The 23,044-nt window shown below is 43.9% G+C and overlaps 1 protein-coding gene across 5 annotated transcripts in view; it reads left to right on the top strand.

Moving 5' to 3' along the window:
• The window catches only part of SEC31B (SEC31 homolog B, COPII coat complex component), a 387,082-nt gene that overhangs the window by 147,198 nt on the left and 216,840 nt on the right, over positions 1-23,044 (top strand). For all 5 annotated transcript variants that reach the window (XM_073596586.1, XM_073596585.1, XM_073596584.1 and 2 more), the window contains 4 exons: positions 4,530-4,625; positions 19,639-19,779; positions 20,292-20,434; positions 21,847-21,946. In XM_073596586.1, the coding sequence (XP_073452687.1) occupies positions 4,530-4,625; positions 19,639-19,779; positions 20,292-20,434; positions 21,847-21,946 (480 nt within the window). The remainder of the gene's footprint in view (positions 1-4,529; positions 4,626-19,638; positions 19,780-20,291; positions 20,435-21,846; positions 21,947-23,044) is intronic.

The following is a 23,044-nucleotide window of genomic DNA, read 5'->3' as shown; positions in this document are numbered from 1 at the left end:
CATGCCTAGGACCCTTTGGTTAAAAAATTGGTCAGCCGAAGTGCCTTGCAAAAAGCTTCTGGCTAGTTTCCCCTTTCATGGGAAGCGACTATTTGGCGATAATTTGGATAAATATATCCAAACAATTTCTAGTGGGAAGAGTACTCTTTTGCCAGTCAAAAGAAAGTATAAACGTCCTTCATTTAAACTGATTTTTTTTCTCCTGCGCCAGGGGCATCCGCCTCTAGGCAGTGACGACGGCCTCTGCGTCAGACTCTAGAGGAAAACCTCAGGGTCAGGCCCAGGCTCAAAGGAAGACCTGGGGCCTGAAATCTGCAAAACCGAATACTAAAGCCTCATCATGAAGAGGCGTCCCCCCTCACCAGAGTGGGGGGAAGACTTCTGCATTACTCAGAAGTCTGGCAAAGGGAAATTCAGGACAGATGGGTCATCTCCACGGTGTCTCTAGGATACAAACCAGAATTTTGGGAGTTTCCACTGTCTTGTTTTCTGAGATCAAACGTTCCCAAAGATCCAGGGAAAAAGCAATCTCTGTTCAGGCATTAGACCGATTATTGGGTCAGGGGGTGATCATACAGATCCCCACAGAAGAGCAAGGTTTGGGGTTTTATTCAAACCTGTTTACGGTACCAAAACCAAATGGGGGTTTCAGACCCATTCTAGATCTAAGGAATTTAAATCAGTTCCTTAAGATCCGCTCCTTTCGCATGGAGTCGATCAGGTCAGTAGTTTCCATCCTACAAGGAAGAGAACTTCTGGCGTCCATCGATATCAGGGATGCATATCTGCATGTCCCTATATTTCCCGCTCACCAAAGGTTTCTGCGATTCGAGGTAGAACAGCACTTTCAGTTTGTAGCCTTGCCCTTCGGGCTAGCTACAGCACCCCGGGTGTTCACAAAGGTACTGGCCCCCTCTCTAGCCAGTCTAAGGGCACAGGGCATAACCGTCTTGGCGTACCTAGACAATCTATTGTTAATAGACCAGTCAGTGGCTCACTTGTAGCAAAGTGTACGCATTACAGCCAGTTACCTGGAAAGTCTGGGTTGGATTCTCAACCTAGAGAAGTCTTCCTTAAAAACCACTAAGAAAGCTGGAGTATTTGGGCTTGATCATAGACACAGCCCAGAAGAAGGTGTTCTTGTCTCAGGCAAAGGTCAGCTCCATACGAGAGCTTATGCGGATGGTCAGGTCGAAAAGAAATCCCTCAATTCGACATTGCATGAGGTTGTTGTGAAAGATGGTGGCTTTGTTTGAAGCAGTCCCCTATGCCCAGTTCCCTTTGAGACTGTTGACAGTATCCTGTCTGCTTGGAACAAAACGATCCAAGCTTTGGACTTGACAGTGCGGCTGTCCCCAAGAGTGTCCAAAAGCCTCAGTTGGTGGTCACTAACCCAGAGTCTGCTGAAAGGAAAATCCTTCAGAGCAATTATCTGGAAAGTAGTAACGATAGATGCCAGCTTCTCAGGCTGGGGAGCAGTACTAGAGAAAACGACTGTCCAGGGACAGTGGTCAAGATCCGAAAGGGCCCTGCCCATCAACATCCTAGAGATTCGGGCAGTGTGTCTGGCTCTGAAAACCTGGACCTCCAGGTTAAAGAATTGTCCTGTCAGGATCCAATCTGACAATGCCATGGCTGGGGCCTATATCAATCACCAAGGGGACACCAAGAGTCTCTCAGCTCAGAGAGAGGTGAACCATATTCTAACTTGGGCAGAAAAGAATGTCCCATGCCTATCGGCAGTCTTCATTCCGGGAGTAGAGAATTGGCAGGTGGACTACTTAAGTCACCTGCAGTTATTCCCGGGGGAATGGTCTCTTCACCCCAACGTTTTTCGGGCTGTTTGCCAAAGATGGCGGACTCTGAACGTAGATCTTCTAGTGTCCAGATTCAACATGAAGTTGTGTCCAGGACATGGGATCCACTCGCATGCGGAACAGATGCGTTGGTAACCCTGTGGGAATCAGTTCTCTCTGATCTATGAATTCCCCCCTATTCAGTTGCTGCCACGACTTTTTTGCAGGATCAAGCTGGAAATAAAGCCGGTAATTCTGGTAGCACCACCATGGCCCAGAAGGTCATGGAACGCAGAAATCATAAAGATGGCAATGGAGGGTCCGTGGCCCCTCCCACTAAGGCCAGACCTGCTTTCACAGGGGCCGATATTCCATCCTACTTTACAAACGCTAAATTTAACGGCCTGGCTATTGAAACCCACATTCTGAAGAAATGTGGGCTTTCCGGGTCAGTTATCTCTGCTTTGATTAATGCTAGGAAGCCAGCTTCCAGAACTATATATTATAGAATCTGGAAGGCTTATGTTTCCTGGTGTGGCAGAATTCTTGCCTTTCTACAATTAGACGTAGAGATGAAGTTGGCCCTGAGTACTATTAAGGGCCAAGTCTCAGCCTTATCGATTTTATTTCAAAGACCGCTTGCTACGCATTCTTTAGTCCGGGATTTTATGCAAGGGGTGATGTGGATTAATCCTCCAGTTAAATCACGTTTAAGCCCTTGGGACTTGAACTTAGTTTTGTCAGTGTTGCAAAAACAGCCATTTGAACCGATACAGCATATTCCCTTAGTCCTTCTGACAAGGAAGCTGGTATTTTTGGTTGCTATATCTTCAGCAAGGAGGGTTTCGGAATTGGCTGCTCTTTCTTGTAAAGAGCCATATGAATTGCAAAGAGCCATATTTGATTATTCATGAGGACAGAGTGGTGTTACTCCCTCGTCCAGGCTTTTTGCCAAAAGTAGTTTCAGGTTTTCATCTAAACCAACATATTGTCCTGCCATCGTTTTTTCCAAAACCATGTTCCAGGGAAGAAAAATCACTACATTGTCTTGATGTGGTGAGAGCAGTGAAAATCTATTTAAAGCGGAGCGCCGCCGAAAAATTTTTTTTTAAAAGTCAGCAGCTACAAATACTGCAGCTGCTGACTTTTAAATGGACACTTACCTGTCCAGGGCGCCCGCGATGTCGGCACCCGAGGCCGAAGCGTCTCTCCGTCCTCGGGTGCTGCCGCCTCCATCTTCGGTAAGGGAATCAGGAAGTGAAGCCGTGCGGCTTCACTTCCTGGTTCCGTACTGCGCATGCGCAAGTCGCGCAGCGCAATACGGATGGTCCCTGCTGCCTCTGGGACCCGTGTGTTTCCCAGCAGGCAGCGGGGAGGGAGCAGGAAGTGGCGTAAATAACCGCAGATTCTGCGGCTATCTATGCCGGAAGTGGGTACAGATACCTGTAATATACAGGTATCTGTACCCCCCTCCCCCCTGAAAGGTGCCAACTGTGTCACCGGAGGTGGGGAGGAATCTGATGAGTGGAAGTTCCACTTTTGGGTGGAACTCCACTTTAAAGACAACTGCTCAGATTCGTAAGACTGATGTCTAATTTATTCTGCCGGAGGGTCCTAAGTGATAAGTGATAATTCAAGCTTATGATTTAAAGGGTAAAATTCCCCCGTTTCAAGTTAAGGCGCACTCTACCAGGTCGGTTAGTGCTTCTTGGGCAGTGCGTCGCCAGGCCTCCATGGCTCAGATCTGCAAGGCTGCAACTTGGTCTTCAGTGCATACATTCACAAAATGTTATCAAGTAAGGAGGTATGAGGATATCGCCTTCGGGCCCAGTGTGCCGCAGGCAGCAGTATAGGTCCTCAGGTCTGGGGTTGCCATCCGGGTTGTTTCTCCCTCCCCTCAAGTAGCATTGCTATGGGACGTCCCATTAAGTAATTAAGGCTCTGTGTCCCATGATGTACGATAAGGAAAATAGGATTTTTAGAAGTCAGAAGTACAACCCATGAAAAATGAAAATTATTGACTCTCGCAAAATATTTGAACCAGCAAACATTACATCTTTATTCAAACAATGCCTACAGATAAAGGCAATCTACTTGAACAAATAACACATAAAATAGAAAGAGTGTACCATTCACATAGTCTGAATTAAGTGGTTCTAAAGTTTTTTTTACCTTCATGCATAAAAAATAGGATTTTTATAACAGCTTACCTGTAAAATCCTTTTTTTGGAGAACATCATGGGACACAGAGGTCCCATCCCTCTTTTATGGGGTTTAGGTATATTGCTTGGTACTCCTGGAAGGAGGAGGAGGGGTTATATAGGGGAGTGAACTTCCTGTATTGGGTATACCAGTGTTAACACCTGAAGGTGGCCCATAACCAATTAAGTAATTACTTAAGGCTCTGTGTCCCATGATGTACTCCAAGAAAAGGATTTTACAGGTAAGCTGTTAAAAAAAATCCTATTTTTTTTGCTTTTAGGTTTACATATGCTTTTAAGTATTTAAAGTGGTTTCTATTGCTAATGCGAAAATTATGCTTTGTTTATTACATTTTATTAAATAATTGTCTGGGCATTATTTAGTTCCACATATTTCTTATAATTTTAACTGTACCAAGGGAGAATTGTTTATACTATTTAGCTATAATAACTATAAATCACAATTTATTTATCCCAATGAAAGCAGTTCTGCTCATGTTTTTGTAACTATCCTTATATTTATCTTTTGAAGAGTAATCTCTTGGCTTCTGGTGCCAATGATTCTGATGTTTTCATATGGGACCTCAACAATTTCAGTGTGCCAATGACGCCAGGAGCAAAATCCCAGGTAAACAGCTGATGAGATAAGCATATAGGGTACAATATCTCAATTGAGTAAAGAGAATATAGGTTATCAGAGGTAAGAAGCTAATAAGATGAGGTTATTATGGTGGACAAAAATCCTAGGTAAACAGAGACCTAGATGACAGAATATAGAAGCTTGGAAAGATATTTTATAGAGCATAGATTCTCAACAAGTGCTCCAAGTACCCTGCTAAGTAAATTCATCACACAAGCATTGCGTTTTAGAGCATGACAAATTGTATACTGTATAAAACTGGAACAGAAAAAGGGATGAGTTGAAAGACATGTATACACTATTAAAGTATAACTAAAGACAAAACTGTTTTAGTAATTTTGAAAAGAGTGTAGAGGGATTATGACTCTTAGCAGTTTTTATTGCTGTCTGTGCCTCCGTTAGGGAGATTCACCCTCTCTATTTGTCCTGTTTATCATTTTCATTGAGAGTGAAAGTAAAAGAAAATCCCAAATTTTGGGAAATCTTCCAATGAGGACACTAGTTCTGGTGACTTGGGGGTCCCCAAGGAATTCCCTTAATTTTACAGGGATTTCCTTTCTCTTCCTGTTTGGCTATGAGACAGATGGCAAAAAAACATCTGACAGGGATTCCTTCCTTTTTTCCATGTATTTTTCCATATAAAATGGGGGAAAAAAAGTTTTACCAATACTTCTACTTTAAAGAGATCTGGTAATCAGTGCTCACATATGAGATAAACTGATCCACACCAAGGGGGGTACTTGTTAAGTTTGTGGTTTTTTTTTTGGGTTAAAGGGTACATTCTTTAAGAGAGATGAGAAGCACTGTTAGAGTGTAAAGGATAGCACTGCTCCAAGCATCCATGTCTCCAATGCCATCCCAGGTATATTTGGTGCTTGCCCACAAATAAATAAAGGAAGAACAACGGGCTGCACAGTAATTACTGCGATAAAATCAACTTTGTTGCGGTCAACAAACATGCTGCGATAGTTCCATGCTAAAGCGACTCTTCACCCTGTTATTAGGTCCTCCACTACAAATTCTGTAGCTGCTGACTTGAAGTAAAAGGATACACTCACCTGTCCCGGGGTCCAGCACTGTCCTCACCCGAACAGGTTCTTTACCAGTCTTCGGGTCCCAACGCTGACTTGTTTGCTGTGGGCTGCCATCTGTTATTCCTTGCAGCTTCACACCCAGCTGCCTTCTGTGCATGTGTGAAACTCGCACTTTGTGATGCGTCATCAGGGTGGTTGGGATAGGGGAGTGACTTCCAGAAGAGGGAGCAGGTACCTGTCAAAACTAGGTACCTACTCCTCAAAAAAGTGCCAAAAATAGAAAGCTGGGGGGTGAATAAAGCGGAACTTCCCCTTTTAGGGTGAGGCTTCTCGTTAAGATCCTGCTCTGACACCTAATTGTAGAGGCAGACTGCAATAAAGTTGATGTTATCTCTGTGATGTCATTGGTGGGCGCCCTGTTCTTCTATACACTGTTACATAGAAGTACCAGATAAGTAAAACATGTTGCTGAATAACGAATGCTATCTAAGAAACACCACAGTTATGTAAAACAAACTTCTTAGACTTTAGTTTTTTTTATGTATTTTAAAGGTCAATAAGTGTCTGCAGCTGCCTTTAACCCCCCTCTTATACATGCCCAAGGAGGCCTGTGTTCACTGTGTTACTAGGTGCTTGACAGGTAATTTCTTAGACGAGCCATGCCCACTATTCTGTTATGAAGACACCTCCCCTCAAAAGAGGTGTCCCAACAGCAAAGAATGGCACCCTCATTGGTTGGGGATTAGCTTTGAAAGTGAGGTCAAAAGATCAAGATAAAAAAATAGGATTTTTATAACAGCTTACCTGTAAAATCCTTTTCTTGGGGTACATCATGGGACACAGAGCCTTAAGTAATTACTTAATGGGTTATAGGCCACCTTCAGGTCATGGACACTGGTATACCCAATCCAGGATGTTCACTCCCTATATAACCCCCTCCTCCTTCCAGGAGCACATCAGTTTTTGTAGCAAAGCAATATACGTAAATCCCAAAAAAGAGGGGAGGGACCTCTGTGTCCCATGATGTACTCCAAGAAAAGGATTTTACAGGTAAGCTGTTATAAAAATCCTATTTTCTTTATCGTACATCATGGGACACAGAGCCTTAAATAATTACTTAATGGGACGTCCCATAGCAATGCTACTTGAGGGGAGGGAGACACAACCCGGAAGGTACCCCCAAACTTGAGGACCTATACTGCTGCCTGCAGCACACTGCGCCCGAAGGCGATATCCTCATACCTTCTTTCATCCACCTGATAAAATTTTGTGAATGTATGCACTGAAGACGAAGTTGCGGCCTTACAAATCTGAGCCAGATCTCAGTGGATTTTGACACGGCCTGTCCTTTCTTAGGACCCTCTGGCAGAATAAATAAGACATCAGTCTTACGAATCTGAGCAGTTGCCTTTAAATAGATTTTCACTGCTCTCACCACATCAAGACAATGTAGTGACTTTTCTTCCCTGGAACATGGTTTTGGAAAAAACGATGGCATAACAATATCTTGGTTCAGGTGAAAACCTGAAATCACTTTTGGCAAAAAGTCTGGACGAAGGCGTAACACCACTCTGTCCTCATGAAAAATCAAATATGGCTCTTTACAAGAAAGAGCAGCCAATTCTGAAACCCTCCTTGCTGAGGATAAAGCAACCAAAAATACCAACTTCCTTGTCAGAAGGACTAGGGGAATATGTTGTATCGGTTCAAATGGCTGTTTTTGTAACAGACAAACTACGTTCAAGTCCCAAGGGTTCAAGGGAGGTTTGATTGGCGGATTAAGCCGCATCACCCCTTGCATAAAACCCTGGACTAAAGAGTGTTTAGCAAGTGGTCTTTGAAATAAAACCGATAAAGCTGAGACTTGGCATTTAATAGTACTCAAGGCCAATTTAATTTCTACCCTTAATTGTAGAAAGGCAAGAATTCTGCCTATGATATATCGCCGAGGGTGCCAACCCCTGGATTCACACCAGGAAACATAAGCCCTCCAGACCCTATAATATATAGTTCTGGAAGCTGTCTTTCTTGCATTAATCAGGGTAGAGATAACTGACCCGGAAAGCCCATGTTTCTTCAGAATGTGGGATTCAATAGTCAAGCCGTTAAATTTAGAGTTCGTTAAGTAGGATGGAATATCGGCCCCTGTGAAAGCAGGTCTGGCCTTAGTGGGAGGGACCATGGGCCCTCCACTGCTATCTTTACGATTTCTGCATACCATGACCTTCTGGGCCATGCTGGTGCTACCAGAATTACCGGCTTTCTTTCCAGCTTGATCCTGCAAAGAAGTCGAGCAAGCAACTGAATAGGAGGGAATGCATAGATCAGTAAGAACTGATCCCACAGGGTCACCAACGCATCCGTTTCGCATGTGAGTGGAGCCCTTGTTCTGGCCACAAAGTTGACTAACTTCATATTATTATACAGGATTTATATAGCGCCAACAGTTTACGCAGCGCTTTACAATATAAAAGGGAGACAATACAGTTATAATACAATAAAATACAAGAGGATTAAGAGGGCCCTGCTCAGAAGAGCTTACAATCTAATAGGGTGGGGCAGGTGGTACAAAAGGTTGTAACTGTGGGGAATGAGCTGGTGGAAGTGGTAGGAGATTAGTTGGAGACGTGATAGGCTTTCCTGAAGAGATGAGTTTTCAGGGATCGCCTGAAGGCAAGAGTAGGGGATAGCCGGATAGATGGAGGTAGCGAGTTCCAGAGGATGGGAGAGGCTGTGGAGAAATCCTGGAGACGAGCATGGGAGGAGGAGATGAGAGAGCTTGAAAGCAGGAGGTCTTGAGAAGAGCGGAGAGGTCGATTTGGGTGATATTTGGAGTTAAGATTAGTGATGTAGCTCGGGGCAGAGTTGTGAATAGCTTTGTATGTTGTGGTTAGTATTTTGAATTTAGGTAAAGAATGGACAGTTTCCCCGGTGGGGCTATAGACAGCAATATCTTGAAATCAAGAATAATAGAGAATGTGTAACCAGTAAGTGCATTTATTTAAACCATAAACAAATGTAATGTTGTAATTCAATTGGCATTATAACATGTAAGAGCTGGCCAAGTGGTACAATACATATTCCACAATATAAAATTGACACATCTTTACACAAAATTATATACAGTCATATATATCCGGGCTGTTGACGGTATAAATCACCGACGCGTTTCGACCTATGTACGGTCATCAGGGGGATAGTTGGTTCTATAAAATACATTGAACATCTTCAGAATTTAAGAACATGTCATCATAAATCTCATTACAAGGTTAAAATGGCAATATATTTACCGCTGAAAAGTAGAGGGAATAATCCTTTGGCCAGAACTGTTAGAAGCCGTAAATGGATCCGGGGGGCCCCATATTCGCCCCTGCCTCCCCTGAGCGCATGAGTCCAGCCCAAGGGGCTTACAAGGAGCCACATTGACGCCCTCCAGGGGAAGGAGTCCGCACCTGTGAAAAACACCCATTAGGTCATAATGATTCTCAGCACATTTGGCAAGAGTATGAAGTGTATGGGCTAACTGCAATCCTAATGCTCAATATATATTAATCTGGTATCCTAAAGTTTCATGAGCGTAATTAGTTATATAAAATGTGGCGAAACCATAATCAAAATAAAATAAAATAAAAGAAATGGTTGTATAGTTATAAGGTTGTTGGAGTAGTGTGGTGTTTGAAAACATGTGAAGGAAAAGTGGTATGAGGTACTGGTAATCTACAAAACCCCTTAAGTGATAAAGTGAAATTGAATGGATGGCCAGCACACTGCTGAATAGAGCGCCATGTCCAGGTGAATGAAATAAGTGTATAGTGTCAGCCAACACATGGTGGAATAAAGGTAAAAACAAGTCAAAAAGAAAATATGTGAATGAAAAAAAACTAATTGAAAAAAAATAAAACAATCAAAAAACATATGTGAGAGACCTAAACTAATTATGGAAGTGGGAGTATAAGTATAATGTTGTGATATTATAGGAATATATATATAATATTATAATTTACCTTGTGCCACTATGTGGCTGATGTAGTATGGTAAAGTTTCACTTGTATGAACCAAATTGCAATAAAGCAAAAAAGGTAAAAAGCTGGAGCCAGAATGGATATGTGCAGTGCCATCCATTACGGTCTGCGTGGAGTCATGGTAAGACTCGCAGGCAGCCGGTCATGGATATATGCCTATAGTAGGCAATTAATTGGGTGGGCACAGGTGCTGATCTCCTCCCCCCCCAGAATTGGGACGCTTCGGCCGCTATTGAGCAGCCCACGTGTGGCTCCCCCGGCGTCCCTGAAGGCCGATGCCCCGGCAGATGCCGTCAACTCCGCCGCAAACCGCGAGATGTCGCGGCGCCGTGCGCACGCCGAGGTAACTCGCACATGCGCACCTCGCCGCGGCTCAACCGAAGGTGATCAAGGGATGCCGCCGGCAGAGTGAAGCTCACGTCGGCGGACGATGGAAACACTCGTCCATCAATCAGAGCATGGGGGGGAGAGCTCGGATCCCGCATCTCCCCCACATTCTCCCCCTGCCAGGAAGCCTTCAATTGGACCAGGACTCATCCCCATGAGGCCGACGGGGGCGGCAGAAATCCACCATGGTCCATAGCGGTCATAGTCTAAAATGCATATAAGGTGCTGTTGAATACATTGTAAATGCAGTAAGCACTAATTATAGGTGATAAGGTTATCATTAAATTTATGCAGGAGCTGAGTGATAGCTCACTGACCCCAAATCCTAAGATTTTAGGATTTGACGGCATCTGCCGGGGCATCGGCCTTCAGGGACACCGGGAGTCTTCCTTCACACACAGTTTTCACACACCACACTACTCCAACAACCTTATAACTATACAACCATTTCTTTTCTTTTATTTTATTTTGATTATGGTTTCGCCACATTTTATATAACTAATTATGCTCATGAAACTTTAGGATACCAGATTAATATATATTGAGCATTAGGATTGCAGTTAGCCCATACACTTCATACTCTTGCCAAATGTGCTGAGAATCATTATGACCTATTGGGTGTTTGTCGCAGGTGCGGACTCCTCCTTCCCCTGGAGGGCGTCAATGTGGCTCCTTGTAAGCCCCTTGGGCTGGACTCATGCGCTCTGGGGAGGCAGGGGCGAATATGGGGCCCCCCGGATCCATTTACGGCTTTTAACAGTTCTGGCCAAAGGATCATTCCCTCTACTTTTCAGCGGTAAATATATTGCCATTTTAACCTTATAATGAGATTTATGATGACATGTTCTTAAATTTTGAAGATGTTCAATGTATTTTATAGAACCAACTATCCCCCTGATGATGACCGTACATAGGTCGAAACGCATCGGGGATTTATGCCGTCAACAGCCCGGATATGTATGACTGTATATAATTTTGTGTAAAGATGTGTCGATTTTATATTGTGGAATATGTATTGTACCACTTGGCCAGCTCTTACATGTTATAATGCCAATTGAATTACAACATTACAACATTACATTTGTTTATGGTTTAAATAAATGCACTTACTGGTTACACATTCTCTATTATTCTTGATTTCAAGGTATTGCTGTCTAAAGCCCCACCGGGGAAACTGTCCATTCTTTACCAATATTGCTTCGGGGTGTGCAGTGCATACATCTCTCCCATATGTATTTTTCTCTTTATTACAGTATTTTGAATTTAATTCCCTGGGTGATTGGGAGCCAGTGTAGGGATTGGAGTAGAGGGTTGGCAGACACTGAGTGGTTGGTAAGATGGATAAGTCTGGCAGCAGCATTCATGATAGACAGAAGAGGGGATAGCCTATGGAGAGGTAGGCCAATGAGAAGGGAGTTGCAATAGTCAAGGCGAGAGAACCTGGATGCTAGAAGATCTACGTCCGGAGTCCCCCATCTTTGGCAAAGAGCCTGAAAAATGTCGAGGTAGGGAGACCATTCCCTTGGGAATAACTGCTGGCGACTCAAATAGTCCGCCTGCCAATTCTCTACTCCCAGAATGAAGACTGCAGATAGGCATGGAACATTCCTTTCTGCCCAAGTTAGAATATGGTTCACCTCTCTCTTCGCTGAGAGACTCTTGGTGATTGATATAGGCCACAGCTGTGGCATTGTCAGATTGGATCCTGAGAGGACAAATCTGTAACCTGAAAGTCCAGGCCTTTAGAGCCAGATGCACTGCCCGAATCTCTAGGATATTGATGGGCAAGGTTCTTTCAGCTCTTGACCACTGTCCCTGGACAGTTGTCTTTTCTAGTACTGCTCCCCAGCCTGAAAGGCTGGCATCTGTCCTTACCACTTTCCAGATCACTGGTCTGAAGGATTTTCCTTTCAGCAGATTCTGAGTTAGTAACCACCAACTGAGGCTTTGTGACACCCTTGGGGACAGCCACATAGGCAATTCTAAAGCTTGGATTGTTTTGTTCCAAGCGGACAGGTTACTGTTTTGAATGGAACTTGGCATAGGGAACTGCTTCGAATGAAGCCACCATGGTTCCTAGAAACCTCATGCAAAGGCGAATGGAGGGATCACCTTTTGACCTGACCATCCGCACCAGCTCTCTTATGGAGTTGATCTTTGCCTGAGGCAAGAACACCTTTTCCTGGGCTGTGTCTGTGATCAGACCCAAGTACTCCAGTCTTTTTAGCGGTATTAAGGAAGATTTCTCTAGGTTGAGAATCCAACCCAAACTTTCCAGGCAACTGGTTGTAATGTGTATGCCTTGCTCCAAATGAGCCACCGACTGGTCTATTAGCAATAGATCGTCTAGGTACTGTACGCTACGACGGTTATGCCCTGTGCCCTTAACCTGGCTAGAGGTGGGGCCAGCACTTATGTGAACACCCGGGGTGCTATGGCTAGCCCGAAGGGCAGAGCTACAAACTGGAAATGTTGCTGTTATAGGAACATGCAGATATGCATCCCTGATGTCGATCAATGCCAGAAGTTCTCCTGAAGGGTAGAAACTACTGACCTGATCATCTCCATGCGAAAAGGTGCAGATCTTCAGGAACTGATTTAGATTTTTTAGATCTAGAATGGGTCTGACATCTCCATTTGGTTTTGGTACCATAAAAAGTTTTGAATAAAACCCCAAACCTTGCTCTTTTGTGGGGATCTGTATGAGCACCCCTTGAGATATTAATCGGCCTAGTGCCTGAAAAAGAGATTGTCTTTTCTCTGGATCTTTGGGAATGCTTGACCTCAGGAAACGAGACGGTGGAAAGTCCTGAAATTCCAGCTTGTACCCCAGCGTTACCATGGAGATGACCCATCTGTCCTAAATTTCCTCTTGCCAGACTTTTGAAAACTGCAGAAGTCTTCCCCCCCACCTTGGTGAGGGGGGTTGCCTCTTCATGATGAGGCTTTAGGATTATGCTTTGCAGGTTTCCGACCCCAGGACTTCTTTTGAGCCTGGGTCTGACCCTGAGGTTTTCCTCTAGAGTCTGTCGGCGGAGGCCGTCGCCACTGCCAAGAGGCAGAAGCCCCTGATACAGGGGAAAGAGCCCATTTAAATGAAGGGCGTTTTATACTTTCTTTTTACTGGAAAAAGAGTACTTTTCCCACTAGAAATTGTTTGGATATATTTGTCCAAATCTTCTCCAAATAGTCGCTCCCCATGAAAAGGGAACCCAGTTAGGAGGTTTTTACATGGTGCGTCGGCTGACTAATTTTTTAACCACAGGATTCTACGCATATGTACAAGCATAAGCATAAGGCGGGACACCTGGTGAATAGAATCTTTAATGGCATCTATGGCAAAGCATAATGCTTTTGGTAGTTCAGCCAATTCCTGGGCTTGTTGCACAGGAACCTCTTTAAGGGCCTGTATAAATTGGTCCTTTAAGGATTGACAGAGACGCCTATTGCAGCGACTGCAGGCTGAGTAACGGCACCTGCCAAGGAAAAAGTAGATTTTAACAGGGATTCCAACTTCTTATCTGTTGGATCCTTAAGCATTTGTGCATTGTCTACAGGACAAGTTAGGCTTTTATTCACACTGGAAATCGCAGAATCACCTGCTGGTATTTTCCATCTCTTGGTGAATTTCTCCTCCATGGGATAGAGAACTGAAAATCTTTTAGGAGGGAGAAAATGCTTATCCGGGTGATCCCATTCAGCAAACATAAGCTGTTCTAGTAAAGCATGGACAGGAAATGCATGCAAAGGCTGAGAAGGTTTTAAGGAACCCAAGGAAAAAACCGAGCTTTCAAGAGACTCCGTTAGGGGTAGCATGACAGTGGAACGAACCATCTCTGTATGAGTTTGTATCAGCAATTTCACAGATTGTGAGGCTGAAAAAGGTTCATCTAGCGTTGTTTCCTCCTCAGAGGAAATCTCAGTTTGTTTTTCCTCCTGATCTTCTGAGGGTAACACCTCATCCTGTGCCCACTGTTCCCCTTGCAAAGGTTCTGAAGTGGGGGAGGGTGATCTAGCACGCTTCCTATCCATTTGAATGGAGGATGCAATTAAATCTTCCTTCCAGACTCTGCAGGGTGGAGGAAAGGACATCTTCAGTCACGTATACAGGGGCTGAGATGTGAGAAGCAGTTGCACCATCAGTTCACCCTGGCTTGCCATAATTGGTAATTCAGGCGAGGATGACAGCATGGAAATGCGACTCGAGATCCTAGTGCCTGGGGGTGAAACCTTTAGTACCTTTTTGGTCTTTGTGGTGTCTTTTTTTTTTTTTTTTTTTTGGCAGGCATAGTCCTAAGTACAAAAACAGAGGTACTATACAAAACTACAAAATCAGGGACGGAGGCCACCATGTGTTTCATATAGTGTGTGTCAGGTCATGTCCATTTACAGAGGTACTATACAATTGCACTTAATCGCTGAATATAGTCATGACAGTAAAAAAGCTATAAAGTTCAGCCTAATGCTGGGAAAAAAGTGTCCTTCCTGTTTCAGGGAATGCCAGGTTGCAACCCTCACGTGTCCCACAGCTCCTGTGTCCCTGTGTGCAGACTGCCTGCTTCCTCCTCGTCAGCCGACGAGAGACTGTCACAGCTGTGTTTTAATTAACATTGCCTGCCGTGCGTCCTCGTGGACGTTGCACAGCGCTGTGTCTAGGCCCTTCCCTCTCCGTAAACCCGCCCCCTGTTTAATTTTTTAAAATGTAAGGGGGTACACCTGCTGATGTTCCCCTAACCCTCCGGTCCCTTCAAAATCCTCCTGCACACGCTACTGCGGCCACATACAGACTGAGCTTTACAGCGAAGACAACAGATTAAGGTATGTGCATAGACTCCCTCTAGTGGAGAATTAAGGCATGACAACATTTTTTCCCTTAAAGAAGAATACATCGGTGTTTTTAGTACCCAAGTTTTTTCCTTTACCTTATCCCCGCCGCAGGATTTGCTGAATTAAAAGACAATCCAACCTTTACCCATCACGGCAGGCTGCGCTTAGCAAACCTTCAAGGACCGGGTCCCTAAAACGTGGTTCCACTCCCTTGGACCTGTAAAAGCACCCCACCAGGAAAGCTTTAGGTAATGTAGCAAGACCTAAGCCCTGGGTCCCGGGGTCCAGCCCTACAAAGGGAGGCGTTACAGGCAAAACCTTGTGCTTCGGATACGAGGCCCCAGGTACCATCCACTTTGGCCTCAGTGGCACTTTGGATGGATCTGGTCTATGGAGGGTATTTAAATCCAGCATGGATCCCTCCAGGAGCTCCTCAGAGCACATCTTCACTCGTGACCAACACCTTAGACACTGGTGAAAAAACTGATGTGCTCCTGGAAGGAGGAGGGGTTATATAGGGAGTGAACTTCCTGGATTGGGTATACCACTGTCCATCTCCTGAAGGTGGCCTATAACCCATTAAGTAATTACTTAAGGCTCGGTGTCCCATGATGTACGATAAAGAAAATTGAATAAATCAAGTTTCTCGTAAGAGAGTGTGTCCAGTGCTCTTGGGAACTACTGCTTGTGGGGCTTGCTCTCTTAAGCAGGTGTCTTAACCACTTGCCGACCGCCTAACGCAGATATACTGCGGCAGAATGACACGGCCAGGCAAAATCACTTACCTGGTACGTGATCTGCCTCACGCGGGCGGGGGGTCCTGACTGGGAGCGTTCAGAGATGAGGGTGAGGCCATCCATTCGTGGCCCCCCCTCGCGATCGCTCCCACCCAATGAGAATCTTCCCCGCCTCTGTATAGTACACAGAGGCAGAGGAAGTGATGTCATCTCTCCTCGGCTTGGTATTTTCCGTTACGGCGCCGAGGAGAGAAGACATCTGAGTGAGTTACACAAACGCACACACAGTAGAACATGCCAGGCATACTTTACACCCCCCTTTACCCCCCGATCACCCCCTAATCACCCCCCCGGTCACACTGACACCAAGCAGTTTTTTTTTTTCTGATTACTGCATTGGTGTCAGTTTGTGACAGTTAGTGTGGTAGGGCAGTTCGTGTTAGCCCCCTTTAGGTTTAGGGTATCCCCCTAACCCCCCCTAATAAAGTTTTAACCCCTTGATCACCCCCCGTCGCCAGTGTCACTAAGCGATCATTTTTCTGATCGCTGTATTAGTGTCGCTGGTGACGCTAGTTAGGGAGGTAAATATTTAGGTTCGCCGTCAGCGTTTTATAGCGTCAGGGACCCCCATATACTACCTAATAAAGGTTTTAACCCCTTGATTGCCCCTAAACCAGCACTGCAGTAACACTTGGTGACGTGGCGAGTCCCATAAGTGCAGTTCAAGCTGGTGAGGTGGCAAGCACAAGTAGTGTCCCGCTGCCACCAAGAAGAAGACAAACAGGCCCGTCGTGCCCATAATGCCCTTCCGGCTGCATTCGCCAAACCTAATTGGGAACCCACCACTTCTGCAGCACCCCTGCTTTCCCCATTCACATCCCCAACCAAATGCAGTCGGCTGCAATTATTTTCCCTCCTGTCCTGACAATCCTGGTCTTTGCATTGGTGAATGTTTTGAACGCTACCATGCACTACCATGCAGCGGCACATGCAGCGGCACAGACTAGGCACACTTTCACAGGGTCTCCCAAGATGCCATCGCATTTTGAGAGACCCGAACCTAGAACCGGTTAGTTATAAAAGTTACAAAAAAAAGTGTAAAAAAAAAAAAAAAACAAAAAAAATATATAAAATAAAAAAAACAAAAATAGTTGTCGTTTTATTGTTCTCTCTCGCTCTATTCTCTCTCTATTGTTCTGCTCTTTTTTACTGTATTCTATTCTGCAATGTTTTATTGTTATGTTTTATCATGTTTACTTTTCAGGTATGCAATTTTTTATACTTTACCGTTTACTGTGTTTTATTGTTAACCATTTTTTTATTTTCAGGTATGCCATTCACGACTTTGAGTGGTTATACCAGAAAGATGCCTGCAGGTTTAGGTATCATCTTGGTATCATTCTTTTCAGCCAGCGGTCGGCTTTCATGTAAAAGCAATCCTAGCGGCTAATTAGCCTCTAGACTGCTTTTACAAGCAGTGGGAGGGAATGTCCCCCCCTCCCACCGTCTTCCATGGTTTTCTCTGGCTCTCCTGTCCCAACAGGGAACCTGAGAATGCAGCTGGTGATTCGGCCAGCTGACCATAGAGCTGATCAGAGACCAGAATGGCTCCAATCATCTCTATGGCCTAAGAAACCGGAAGCTACGAGCATTTCATGACTTAGTTTTCGCAGGATGTAAACAGCGCCATTGGGAAATTGGGAAAGCATTTTATCACACCGATCTTGGTGTGGTCAGATGCTTTGAGGGCAGAGGAGAGATCTCTGAGACCCCATTTTTTTAAAAAAAAAGAGTACCTGTCACTACCCATTGCTATCATAGGGGATATTTACATTTCCTGGCATAACAATAAAAATGATTTAAAAAAAAAAAAAAAAAAAAAATGAAAGGAACAGTTTAAAAATAAGATAAAAAAGCGAAAAAAAAAAAAAGCACCCCTGTCCCCCCCTGCTCTCACGCAAAAGGGAATGCAAGCGTTGGTCTGGCGTCATATGTAAACAGCAATTGCACCATGCATGTGAGGTATCACCGCGAAGGTCAGATCGAGGGCAGTAATTTTAGCAGTAGACCTCCTCTGTAAATCTAAAGTGGTAAACTGTAAAGGCTTTTAAAAATGTATGTAGTTTGTCGCCACTGCACGTTTGTGCGCAATTTTAAAGCATGTCATGTTTGGTATCCATGTACTCGGCCTAAGATCATCTTTTTTATTTCATCAAACATTTGGGCAATATAGGGTGTTTTAGTGCATTAAAATGAAAAAAAGTGTGTTTTTTTCCCCAAAAAATGTGTTTGAAAAATCGCTGCGCAAATACTGTGTGAAAAAAAAAAAATGAAGCACCCACCATTTTAATCTGTAGGGCCTTTGCTTTAAAAAAATATATAATGTTTGGGGGTTCAAAGTAATTTTCTTGCAAAAAAAATATATTTTTTCATGTAAACAAATAGTGTCAGAAAGGGCTTTGTCTTCAAGTGGTTAGAAGAGTGGGTTATGTGTGACATAAACTTCTAAATGTTGTGCATAAAATGCCAGGACAGTTCAAAACTCCCCCAAATGACCCCATTTTGGAAAGTAGACACCCCAAGCTATTTGCTGAGAGATATAGTGAGTATTTTGCAGACCTCACTTTTTTGTCACAAAGTTTTGAAAATTGAAAAAAAAAAAAAAAAATTTTTTTTCTTGTCTTTCTTCATTTTCAAAAACAAATGAGAGCTGCAAAATACTCACCATGCCTCTCAGCAAATAGCTTGGGGTGTCTACTTTCCAAAATGGGGTCATTTGGGGGGGTTTTGTGCCATCTGGGCATTCCATGGCCTCCGAAACTGTGATAGGCAGTGAGGAGTGAAATCAAAAATTTACGCCCTTAGAAATCCTGAAGGCGGTGATTGGTTTTCGGGCCCCGTACGCGGCTAAGCTCCCAAAAAGTCCCACATGCGGTATCCCCATACTCAAGAGAAGCAGCTGAATGTATTTTGGGGTGCAATTCCACATATGCCCATGGCCTGTGTGAGCAATATATCATTTAGTGTCAACTTTTTGTAAATTTTTTTTTTTTTGTCATTATTCAATCACTTGGGACAAAAAAAATTAATATTCAATGGGCTCAACATGCCTCTCAGCAATTTCCTTGGGTTGTCTACTTTACAAAATGGGGTCATTTGGGGGGGGGTTTATACTGCCCTGCCATTTTAGCACCTCAAGAAATGACATAGGCAGTCATAAACTAAAAGCTGTGTAAATTCCAGAAAATGTACCCTAGTTTGTAGACGCTATAACTTTTGCACAAACCAATAAATATACGCTTATTTCCTTCACTAACCTGTGCTCACTGGGCACACTGTATAAACTGTATGTAGCCTCAGCTACATAAAGTATACAGCACTGTGTCCTGGGTGTGAGACGAGACCTACCTGTCTCGGAGCAAAATGGTGTCGGGCTGAGGAGCGCTCAGCCATTCATAGGCAGCTTTGTACTCTATCAAAAAAATACAAGGCTTCCTCTGATTAGCTCGGAAAGGTCTGTTGTTGAAGTCACAATCGCCGATGGCTGAGCACCGCTCAGCACGATGCCATTTTATTCCAGGTGTAAAGCAGGTCTCGTCTCTCAGCTGAACACAGTTGAGGCTACTTACAGTTTATATAGTGTGCTCAGCGGGCGCACATGTTAGTGAAGGAATTGGTTTACTTGGGCCAGCTTGGCCCAAACAAACGATTTAAAGTAAAAGTAAACCTGGACATCGGCTTTAAATTATCTTTCAGACCACTATCTAGGCAACTTCCATAGGTACCTGCATTATATTAGTGTTAGTTTAGGCCACGGTTGGCTTTGTTTTTGCCCGCAACATTTTTATGCAGAGTGGGGTGATCTTTTGTTCCAGCATTGGCAGCTCTCTTCATCGGAGCATTGTTTTTGTATCCTGGATTGCAGAATGCATGTGGGATAGCTTATTTGTGTTACAACAGATATAGTGAATAATGTATTTCCATATACTTTCAGCCTGTTGAAGATATTAGTGCTGTATCTTGGAATCAACAAGTTCAGCACATCTTATCCTCTTCTCATCCCAGTGGTAAAGCCGTGGTGTGGGATCTCCGCAAGAACGAGCCTGTAATTAAAGTCAGCGACCACAGTAACAGAGTGAGTACATGATGTACCCAATTTCAGTGATAGCTGTAGCCCATGAACAAGTGCAGTTTTAAAGAGTTTAAACCATACCTGGAGGCATTGTTCCTAAAGGTATATGGGCTTTACAGTCATACTGCTGAAGTAGACTATATATGGATCAAAATTTGGCCAGCTCAGCCGGGTCTGGCCGGATTTCAATCCATGTATGAGTAGGGTGATTATACCAGAGTCGATCCATGGATTAACTTGGGTACAAACCAGCCTAGTCGGATTTTTGCATGCGATTATTGCTGGTGGCAATAGCCGCTGCAGTAATCGTTATGTTCTGCCAGTCAGGAGGGGTGATGTGTTGATGGGGGAATTGAGGGGTTTTTTTTTTCCTTCCACCATCGGTGGAAGGAAAGAAAATCGAATCATCTATGGGCTGCTTAAATCTTTGAGCCATGACACAATTTGTTGTCTGATATGGGAATATTAATGAAGTTTCCCTGACATGGTTTTGTTTTTGATTGTTTTGTTTTCAGATGCACTGCTCAGGAATGTTGTGGCACCCCGAGATTGCTACGCAGCTTGTTCTTTCTTCTGAAGATGACCGTCTCCCAGTGATTCAATTGTGGGATTTACGCTTTGCGAGTTCTCCATTGAAAATGCTGGAAAATCATACAAGGTAGAGATGTAAGGTGAACCACAAGGGTGTGACACCTTTTAGTTTAATAAATTGTTTAATTAGTTGGAGACTTTGGGCATGCTGGTCACGCTCAAAAAAAATGTCACCACTCTCCACTGACCGTTGCCACTCTGCTCACTGAAGACCTTGAACTTAGCGATTAGCTTTCTGTGATTGCTTGGTTCTTAGTCTTGGAGGCAGCGTGGGACAGATGCAGCATCGGACCGATGTTGCATCCACCTAGGTGAGTATGAATGTTTGTTTTTGTTTTTTTGAAAACCCACACTTCTCTTTTAATCAGAGTGCTCACTGTATACTCAGAGAAAGTGTTGGCAGCTTTTCTTCAGCAGGGACAGGGAAGCTGGTCAGAGTTGATGGGAAGATGGATGGCGCTAAATACAGGGCAATCTTAAAAGAAAACCTGTTAGAGTTTGCAAAAGACTGGGGTGGAGGTTCACCTTCCAGCAGGACAACCACTCTAAACATACAGCCAGAGCTACAATGAAATGGTTTAGATCACAGCATATTCATGTGTTAGAATGTCCCAGTCAAAGTCGAGACCTAAATCCAATTGTGAATCTGTGGCAAGAATTAAAAATTGCTGTTCAGACGCTCTCCATCCAATCTGACAGAGCTTGAGCTAGTTTGCAAAGAAGAATGGGCAAAAATGTCACTCTCTAGATGTGCAAAGCTGGTAGAGACATCCCCAAAAAGACTTGCAGCTGTAATTGCAGCGAAAGGCGGTTCTACAAAGTATTGACTCAGGGGGGCTGAATACAAATGCATGCCACACTTTTCACACATTTATTTGTAAAAAATTTTGAAAACCATTTATCATTTTCCTTCCACTTCACAATTATGTGCCACTTTGTGTTGGTCCATCACATAAAATCTCAATAAAATACATTTACGTTTTTGGTTGTAACATGACAAAATGTGGAAAATATCAGGGACTATGAATACTTTTTTCAAGGCACTGTATGTAACAGCGCAACACGTTTGTTTAATTTGTTTATTATGGTGTGTACATATTTGTGAGTGCTGCTGTTTTTGTCAATTTATACTCCATTCATTTTGCACACTAAGCGCAATTTTCCTTATACAGCTGTGTTTGATTGCTCAGTTTTTAGTGCAGAACCGGCGGGGGAAAGATGCAGCATCAGATTTCATACTTCTCTTTTAAGCAGTGTTTAGTATACTTCTATCAGTACAAGACACACTGAAATAAATATTGCAGCAGGGCAGAGCTGGGAAAACCCAGCAACAATGGCTTCCTCTTGACTGAATGCATGATTTAATGTTATCCTACCTGAATTTCCAGTATTGAGTGGGCTTAGCTTTTATTCTCTAGAATTTTATACAATTATGTTAAAAAACTGTTTCAATGAAATCAATGTTATTCCTGTGTCCAGGGGCATTCTGTCGATATCGTGGAGCAAAGATGACCCAGAATTACTTCTCAGTAGTTCTAAAGATAACCGTATACTGTGTTGGAATCCAAGCACTAGTGAGGTATTTCCCTGCATTCCAATTTACTTTGCCATATTCTTTATTCTCTGCAAATGTGATATACCTAAAAACACAATTTGATCACAACATGCAATCTTAGTAGTTTTAAAAACCCACGTGGTTCTGCCCCACACCCCACAACTTGGCCTAAAGCACAGCAAACATTATAAACTGACTGTATAATATGTTTTAGATCTACCATCAGTTATACAGTGCAAGGGCCTACCTGACTGGATATTAATTAATGGTAGATGTTATAGTTAGGTGGTGGTTGTTATAATTTGGTAACTATAAAGGAGATTGCACAAAGGTTGTATAGTTAAATTGTAACATGTATGGTGAGATTAAAATGGAACTAAACCACTGAATGAATGGTCTCTCCCTGCCCCTTTTCTGCAACGCCATTTTGAAAAACTCTGGCACTTGTGCATATGCGCAACCAGCATCTTCCAGGTATCTGGGACCTGGTAGAGGCAGGCAATAGATTTTCATGCATTTGCACAAACGCTGCCAGCCCTGGACAGATTGCCACTATACTTCCCGGTGTCTTTTGTGCGTATATGCAGAAATCCACCATGCATGCGCAGATGCGCTTCACAATTGCAGATTTGTAATGCACTGCCTCCTGGGATAATTGTGACATCGCAATTTCAGGAGACAGCACTGCCAAGCCTAGACAGTCATACTTGCCTCCTCTGTGCAAGGGTTTTGCACAGAGCGACCCCGATCCTCCTTTTCTGGGGTCTCTCAGTGGCGCTCGTGGCTCCTCCTCTTCTCGGGTGCCCCCACGGAGAGCCACATTCCATGGGGGAAGTCGTGCGGGCCTGCTCCTGAGTCCTGCTGCTGCGTCCATTAACACAGGCAGCAGGATCTGGCCCCGCCCCCGGCTCCTGTGTCACTGGATTTGAGTGAAAGCAGCGGGAGCTAATGGCTCCTGCTGCTATCAATCTATCCAATGAGGACCCGAGACAACGGCTGGAGCTGCTGTGCTCGTCCCCGTCGCTGGAATTGATCGGGTTCAGGTAAATAAAAGGGGGGCTCTGGGGGGGTGCTGCACTACAGAAGGTTTTTCACCTTAATGCATAAGGTTAAAAACCTTGA

Source organism: Aquarana catesbeiana, linkage group LG08 (assembly GCF_042186555.1).
Source record: "Aquarana catesbeiana isolate 2022-GZ linkage group LG08, ASM4218655v1, whole genome shotgun sequence".
Lineage (NCBI taxonomy): Eukaryota > Metazoa > Chordata > Amphibia > Anura > Ranidae > Aquarana > Aquarana catesbeiana.
This window is presented reverse-complemented; position numbering and strand designations above follow the sequence as displayed.